This window comes from Trachymyrmex cornetzi, unplaced genomic scaffold, assembly GCF_001594075.2.
Source record: "Trachymyrmex cornetzi isolate Tcor2-1 unplaced genomic scaffold, Tcor1.1 scaffold64, whole genome shotgun sequence".
Classification (NCBI taxonomy): domain Eukaryota; kingdom Metazoa; phylum Arthropoda; class Insecta; order Hymenoptera; family Formicidae; genus Trachymyrmex; species Trachymyrmex cornetzi.
In genome coordinates, this window is record NW_017299959.1 from 218,678 (window position 1) to 227,478 (window position 8,801).

General features: G+C 34.7%; 1 protein-coding gene across 1 annotated transcript in view; it reads left to right on the forward strand.

The window, feature by feature from the left end:
* Positions 1-54: 54 nt before the first annotated feature.
* The window catches only part of Tmf (TATA element modulatory factor), an 11,112-nt gene continuing 2,365 nt past the window's right edge, over positions 55-8,801 (forward strand). Inside the window, exons 1-14 of the mRNA XM_018516490.1 lie at positions 55-488; positions 726-2,707; positions 2,781-2,882; positions 2,951-3,229; positions 3,306-3,644; positions 3,746-3,958; positions 4,033-4,179; positions 4,255-4,647; positions 4,724-4,964; positions 5,048-5,174; positions 5,268-5,511; positions 5,748-5,752; positions 6,985-7,244; positions 7,390-8,593. Coding sequence (XP_018371992.1) covers positions 735-2,707; positions 2,781-2,882; positions 2,951-3,229; positions 3,306-3,644; positions 3,746-3,958; positions 4,033-4,179; positions 4,255-4,647; positions 4,724-4,964; positions 5,048-5,174; positions 5,268-5,511; positions 5,748-5,752; positions 6,985-7,244; positions 7,390-8,593 — 5,527 coding nt within the window. The 5' untranslated portion in view covers positions 55-488; positions 726-734. The remainder of the gene's footprint in view (positions 489-725; positions 2,708-2,780; positions 2,883-2,950; positions 3,230-3,305; positions 3,645-3,745; positions 3,959-4,032; positions 4,180-4,254; positions 4,648-4,723; positions 4,965-5,047; positions 5,175-5,267; positions 5,512-5,747; positions 5,753-6,984; positions 7,245-7,389; positions 8,594-8,801) is intronic.

Below are 8,801 nucleotides of genomic sequence, written 5' to 3' on the forward strand. Positions count from 1 at the left end.
AGATTTAAGTCACATTTAGGTTAGAACAGAAAGAGAGAGAGAGAGAGAGAGAAGATGAAAAAAGTGCAGAAGGTGCAATTGAAAGGAAAGCTAATTCTGATGTTCATGTTTTCACATCGTAAAGTTTAGATTGTGCGTATTGCGTGATCGATCGCACGTTGCATTTCGCATCCTCAAGGAAATGCGGCCGAAAGATCAGCGGAGATCAGGAAAAATATAAACAAACAGAGCGAGGAAGGAAAGCCGTTGGAAACGGAGACCGCGAGAAACGGGATTGACAACACTAGCTGCGACAGCACGCACGACACTCTTCGCGAATATGTCGGCTGCTAAATACATTTTGACAATCGTGTGAGAAAAAGGAGGATCCGTCACCGATCCCGAGACCGCGTCTCACCGTCACGATCGTCGCCCCAGAGGATGTCATGTACGTAAATCGCGGTGACACGAGGCGGAAGGAACACGAGGAAGTGCCACGTAACAGAGCGGTAACATGCTTATTTTTCAGAGCCGAAACATTCCTGCTTGTCGCGACATTAATTTCCCATCGACGGTTTATGTCGGCTTAAAGAACACGCGCGGCTTCATTTAACTTAACTTTGCTATATATATGTATTTTGCAGGCACTCTGTTTTTGTCGCATATTCTACACATTGTAAAGGTTACATTGTATTTATTTGTATCTTACACAGTAGAGTTCATGACTTATTCCGTTTCTCTTGTAGGCATAAAATATGAGCTGGTTTGATGCCACGGGATTTGCCAATTTGGCAAAGTCTGCTTTGAAGGGAGCACAAAAGACCATAGACAAGGCTTTGGATATCAAGGAAGAAGAACCAAAGGTGATTCAGTCACATGCAGTGGAAACTTCAGATTTTTTTACTAGTTGGGGAGTACAGAATGAACAGGAGACCAGCAAACGTGACAGCAATCCACAGAAACAACCAAACTCGAGTAGTATTTGGGGTAGCTTTACAGGCTCGTTTTTTGAACCTGCAAAAGTAGACGGGAATGGATGGAAGACTGTCAAGCATTCCAAGTCCTTGCAAAGTACTACCAATCGAGATGAACACAGCATGGTGTTTTCTACTTCTGCCCCTGAAAAATTAATGACAAAGGACTCAAAGTCCGCAATAGCAAAGAATGAGTCTGTATATAAGGAAGATAAAGGAGAGTCTAGTGCTACCAGTGAATCTGTAAATACTAATCGTAGCGTATCTAAAGAATCTAATGAAAAAACTACGTCAGAATCTTGTATATTATCAGAACAATCATCTCTAGACAATGTTGTTTCTATTAGTACTGATAAGACTAAAAGTGCCAGTTTAGATTTGGAACAAGTATACTATGCGCCAATGGCGGACAATACCGACAGTGATTCTACGACAAGCCCTGATAGGGAAGAAGAAGGACAATATGACAACGAAGTGGCATCGGAAAGCAACGATATCAATCATACGTTGAATCCCACTAATGTGTTCCACCAAGTACCTAATGTTTCCTCCGAGAGCGATAAGAAGAGCTTGGAGAGTGTGGAGATACTTGGTTCGCAATCCAACACTGATTGCACTACCACACCGGAATCAGATCCTAATTCTGTTACTAATTCATTAAGTCCTTCTGTCATTGATATCAAGGTAAATTCTGAATCGGTTGAGATACTGCCCGACAGTTTAGTAACGTCACCGAGCTCCGTAGAGATCCTGGGAGATTGGAAGAGCGACAGCAGTCCTTATCTATCTCCAATAGATCAAAAAAATCTAGATTCATCTTCTGTTCTGGACGAAGATGAATGCGCTACTCCATGCATTGACTGCGCCGACATGTTACAACCACCAAGTAGAGATCAATTCGCGGAAGCTTCGTCGTCCGACATCTCACCGTATGAATCTCCGATGGAGGAGATCAAAACATTGAACATCAGTCCATATCCTAACAGTGTTGATAGTACACCGTCACCCAATACGTTTCCTAGCTTGGACACGAATAAAAATTTGTCAGACGCGACAAACAACTCAAAAACTTCCCCTGAAAGCGTCGAGGTGATACCGGACGTAGAAGAGGCAGACGAAGTGAGCTTAGCCGAAGATTCTTACACTTCAGCTTCTGAAGGTACAGTCATGACAGTATTTGAACCGTTACAGCAAATGGATACTAAAAATAAGATGGAATTGAGCGATATAAAGATACCTATAAAGATGCACGATTCATGTCCGGATGATAGGCAAATCTCAACAAAGGCTTGCACGGAAAACAAGCTAAACTTAAGTCTTGATTCACTGAAAGAGAAACATAATTTGCATCTGACACTTGAGCCAATTACCACACAGCCAATTCGCAAATTGGATCATTTGGAAGGAGTAAATGAGAAATCGGACGTTTCCACCTTTTCCCAATTAATGAGTACCACTATAGAACCACCGGATCCAGATAGTCAAATCGAAAACTTAGAAGAAACAAAAATGATTGAGAGTAATACTGACCAATATTTTATATCTACCGATTCGAGTAGGGAAGGTACCTTGATAGAGAGCAGTTCGGAGGATAACGCAACATTAATCTGTACGAATGATTCTAAAATCCTAGAGACGCCTTTAACTACTAGTTCTTATGTGAAGACTATGTTAGCTGATGCTATGGTCGAAAAGGGTGAAATGACTGATTGCACGGAAGTACCGCGAGAAAATTCGCCTATATCGTCAGAAAGGTATTATTTAATTTACATATATTTTATTCAAATTTATAACCACTTTTTTATCTAAAATCTACTTTTATTATAGTCGTTCGGATCTTGTAAAAATTGGATCTGATCAAGCCAGTGGACATACAAGTGGAGACGAATTAGAAACTACAACATCGAGCGACATCGAAATAATATCTAGGTACGAGTATAATATATTTCGCATTTAACATTCAATATATCAATACTTGATACATTATTTGTCAACAGTCCTAACGGAGATTCAAGTTCGACTCAATCGCGACAGAGTCCGGCGAAATTGCAATTGAATAAAGGTGGTGATTTGTTAACAAAAACTTTAAAGACTCGAGGTCATTCTCGAGAATTGAGCGAAATCAGCGTAGGATCAGATGAAACAAATATGGAAATTGAAAAATTATTGAAACGAATACAGGAGATGACCGAAATTTTAGAAGCGAGAGAATCAAAGTTAATCGACGTAAGCAGGATAAATATGGAATTACATGAACAAAATACAAATTTAATGAAGTAAGATTGTCGTAATTGTCTCAAAATATAATTCTATCTTCAAATAACAGATATCATGAACAGATATGTTTTACAGACAGCTCGAGAATTTTGAAAAACATGCGGAGCAAAATCAAAATATCAATCAAATCACAGATGAATATACGCAACGTCTGTCGGCACTGGAGAGGAAATTTCAGCAAGCGATAAGGGAACGTGATCAATTGAGAAAAAATTTAGATCAGTTGAAGTTGGAAGCGGCTTCGCGTTTATCGTCGCAGGAAATGTCTAACATAAATGCTGAGAAGGATGAAATTATAAAGGAGCTTCGCGAAGAAGGCGAAAAACTCAGCAAACAACAACTTCAACACAGCAACATCATAAAAAAGCTGCGCATAAAAGAGAAAGAGACTGATGCAATGATAAAGAGTCAAAAGTATTTTAATTATATTTTTTTGCTGTTTTAATTATATTAAAAATAAATGACAGCAAATGATAATTATATTTATCGCAATTTTTACTTTATTATTTTTCTAGAGAACAAATAGAGGAACAAAATACAGAATTGGAGAGATTGAAACGATCGTTGTATGCGAAGGAGGAAGTAGAGCGTAGTCAAATAGAAGCCGTTCACACGTTGACAGCGAAAACGAAGAAGCAAGAGAAAGAGATACTAATGTTACAAGAAAAATTGGATAATACGATGCATAAGATGGAGGCCTTTAAGAAGAGCTTGGATGCTGCAAAAGTGTAAGTATAGAATTATTAATTGATTCTAAAATGAAACGAGTTTTATATACATAATAAAAATTTCTCTGTAATAGAGACTTAGCAGAAACAAAGAAAAAATTGCTAGTCACTGAAGAGGAATTAAAAGAAGCTGTAGATAACGCGGGGGAATCGTGCCAATTGTTTGCCCAAGTGGAGGATTTAAAATTGAAATACCGTCAAGCTGAAGAAGCACACGTCAAGTAAATACATATTAGTTATACTATTCATCATATAAGTAATTTTAATTCTAATATTATCCATTTTTTATTATATAGAAGGGAAGAATTTTTCAAGCACGAAAACAACGAATTACTTAAACGATTAGAAGCGGCAGAAGCTAGAAGTGAAGAGTTTTCTGAATCCGTCTCAGTAGCAACAAAACCTTTATTAAGACAGATAGAACAGCTTCAAGCGAACTTATTACATAAATCCAATAGTTTCATGAAGCAGGAGAAGGTTTTATCGGAAAAAAATATCGAATTGCAGTCAAAAAACGAGAATTTAATCGAGATGGATCGTCTTCTGAGAGAAGAGAATGTTAATTTGAAATCCAAAGAATCGCATTTAGAATCAAAGCTCAATTTAAAAAAGAAAGAAAGAATGAAATTGCAAGAATTTCACGATAAATTAAAAGAAGAAAACGAGAGATTATTAGAGCAAAATAAAGAGTAAGCGTTTAGAATACATAGATATATATTTTTCAGATATGATAATATTCAATTTCTAACAAAATTCAAATTGCAGACATCAAGATGCGATAAACACTCTCGAGCAGACACATTCCAGTTATATACAGGAACTGAAGAGAGAAATAAACGCGCTAGAAAATAAATTGGCAGTTGAAAAGGCAGCGACTGACGCAGAACGGAGAAGAAATAACGCAATATTGGAACAACAGCAAAATACCGACGAAGAATCACGATTTAGCCCTACTCTCAGTATAGGACAAGAATCCGTCAGCAGTGCAAATAGTGCCTGGCCAGGTGTATGTATAGAAATCACGATTTACAATTACTATAGAAATTACAATTGACAATTACTACATAATGCAAAATTTGCTTTTTACAGTTTAGCGATTCAGTATTTGATAATAACTCCGGCAGATTTCCTCCAATACCGTATGAAAGTATTATAACGGGTTCGAGTAGTACGTCAATCTTTGAGAACTTGCAAGCGCAATTAAAACAAAGAGATGGTAAGCTTACATATTGTACATGTATATTGATATCGCTAATTTTATTTTTCGCTATTTAGTGTCACTAATCTTGATTTAATCTTTTCATCCCAGGTGAGATACAGCAACTTCAGTGGGAATTATCTCGACGAAATACAGAGAGGGATGCACTGAACTCGGAATTAGCAACATTAACTTTGAAAGTAGAGGATTTGAGCGCCAATGTCGCGGAAGCACAAGCACTCAACGCGAGTCTTAACGAGATCCAAACCAGATACGATGCGTTGCTACAAATGTATGGCGAAAAGGTTGAGGAGAATCAGGAGCTACGACTGGATCTCGAGGATGTTAAGGAGATGTACAAAATGCAAATTGATCAACTTTTAAAACGACAGAATTAACTTTGCTGAAAAATGCAAAATTGTTGGAAACGAAGACTTACACGCAGCCTACAATTCTCTATGAAACTTTAAATTATACACACGCACTTCGGCACGTTTTATCACATAATCAATTTGTCTATTTCTAGTAAGATTCGGCGTATAACAAAGTTTTATAGTGGACGACTTTAATAATACGTATAGTCTAATGTAGAAAGTGTATTTATATTATTTAATGCAAACGGAAATTTGTGATAAAGGATTTAGATGCCAATTAAGATTTTGAATGAAGTTCTTTCTGTGAAGTTAAATATGATATAAATGTATATTTATTGAGAATTAGATGAGAGAGATCTTTAAAAAATGCAAAAGAGGTATCAAAACTTAACATATCTTTTTGTCCTTCTGTATTGTTATAATTATTATTATTCCTTGTGTATAATTGTATTATTGTTTCATATATACTTTAATTTTACTATTTAATATCAGGGAGGCTCATGTGATATTGGATTGTATTATACAATGTTTAAATATATAATGTATATAATATATTGAGAAAATGTACTTTATCAAATATAGTGATATAAACATTAACAATTCCTTTATTGCACAAATCATGTAAATTATCGAATCCATATTTTTTATACCTTTGTAAACGTCGGTAATGTAATATGTTGAACAAAATTTCGGTAAATGATGCAGAAATCTGTAATACGTTTAATTTTAAATATTACACAGTTGATGGATTTACGATGCATAGTAATTGTCTGTTTCATGTCCACGCATGATATCACGCTTGCCTTGGTTATATTTAGAACAGTCCAGTGCGACAAGATGCACTGCCTGTGGAGATCCGCGATTACTCGTGCATTTCAAATGTCATAATTTTTCGGCAAAATCATTCGCGGTTGCTCTCTAAATTCCTCGTCCATTCTTGTCAAAGTTCCGATTTTAATTATCTCTGTTAATTTCTATTATTCTGTGAGTATATATCGAAATTATATATGTGTACTCTCTTTCTCTCTCTGACATATACGTTCTTCGATATTTTTCTTCTCGATATGAATCATTTATCAGATTTTTAAAGATATATATTGACTTTATAAAATGTTATCACAATTAATTGTCGTTTAACGTCATATATTGCTTATAATATAATTTAAGTATGACAAAATGTATTATTAAATTATAAATTTCAAATTATATTTTATATAAGCATATTTTATTTTGCGTGCGCAATTGTCTATATATCTTAAGTCCACTTTTGCAATGTGATACATTATAAAAGTAAAACTAATTTGTTTGTATATTTAATTTCCGACATTAAAATGTTTTACATTTATAGGTTATAATTATGAAAGATATACATATGCATTGAAACAATAAAAAAATTTAAGACACATGCTCTTTAATATGTGATATACTTTACTAAAATTGTGCTTTAATAGAAGTGTTTAACATGGAAGACTTTGCTTCGATAAAAGGACAAATTATTAATTCACATAAGAGGAGGCCAGACGTAATACTGCATACCAGAAATGTAATGATTCCCATTGTAAAACCTGTGCCTTTTAAGCAGAGCTGCGACATGTCCTTTTTAGAAAGCAGGTGTCAGATTCTGAGAGCAAAACACTACAGTAACAATACTGCATTGCTGTTTTCAGAGAAACCCTTGCATACATTATATGATCCCTTGGAAAACTCGCTCGAGGTCAATCCAAATCTGTATATTCTAGAAGATATTTCTCTTTTTCTTTGTCTTATTACATACTTTTGAATGCAATCTTGAAAAATACTAAAAATTTTGTTTAATACATTAGTATATATTTATTTGTATCTGAAACTTGAAACTGTAGGTACGAAGAATTGGTCACTGGAAACCCAAGAATCAAAGTACAAAATATATTATTTTTGGAAAGACTGATTCTCCAATTATTAAAAAAACTAGTACTTCGCAAAACTCATATCCATCTAAGAGATTCTCTCGCAAGAAAAAGTATAATGCATTACAGTTTCCCAATGCAGTGCTTGTGCAACCTGAATCATTGACAAACAAAGATTTACACAAGGCAAGTTCAAGATCTATAAAATTATCAAGGAAGTGTGATCTATCGCAGATAGAGGAAAGGCAGATAAAACACGAAGCCATGTTTACACTTTTGCCAAAAATAGAAACACCAATTAATAATGTTATGGGCAAAGCAGTTGTATCATCACCAAGTCAATCATTCTATGATACCATAGATACTACCTCCACGGTGTCGACACAGTCAGTGTCAAGCTTAAAGATCAGAAATAAAAAAACGTTTCCAAACATTATGAATAAAGAAAAGTCAATACCTAGTTTAGCATCGAATCATTTGCATCCTAGTACCAGCGAATATGAAATAAATGTTTTACATTATGAGAATGATATTCTGTCAGGAAATAACTTCCCACAGTTTGCACAATCTCATTTGAAATCCACTAACACAAATTGCAGTTTAGTTAAAATTCAGAATGGCAATACTGCTAATGAGAGAAATGCAATAAAAAGTAATAAAGGGGACGAAGATAAGATTATTAGTGACATAAAATATTCATGGGAAATGAAGGATTGGATGTCACCGTCTCAAAGAAAAAAATATGACAACGCACGTGAAACAAAAATTACTGGGTTGAATGGCAAAAGCCCTTATGACTGTAAGATAAAATATTCTTGGCAAATTATTGGAACAAGCACACAGACATCATATACCTTATTGCAAGATTTATTAAATAATACCATTATGGAAGATAATAAGTCTTCGTATAAAAGGTGCAGCATTAAATATTCCTGGCAAATTATAGGGATTAGTACGCAAGCGTCTTTGCAAGATTGTAACGACTCAGATTATTGGAGCGGAATATTGCTGACACCGAGTAAGAATTATAATGAGAACAAAGCTGAAATTGATAATAATGAAATAGATCATGCTGAACAAGATTATGTGAGATATTCCAAAGGAAAATTGAAGAAATACTTGATATTGAACAATCAGCAAACCCAAACTTTCGCTGAGAAAGAAATTCAAGTTGATTGCAATGCAAAATATTCTTGGCATAAGATGATTAAACAATATCTGTAATTAATAAAAAATGCAATTTGCGAAATAATATTTATATGTATTTAAATATTATCGATAATTGTTTATATTATTAGGTGTTAAACTTAATTCCTGCCGTTTTTCGTCTCCAAAATTGATTTGTTTCGAAGGGAAATACCTTAATCAAAGTATTATTAATAAAG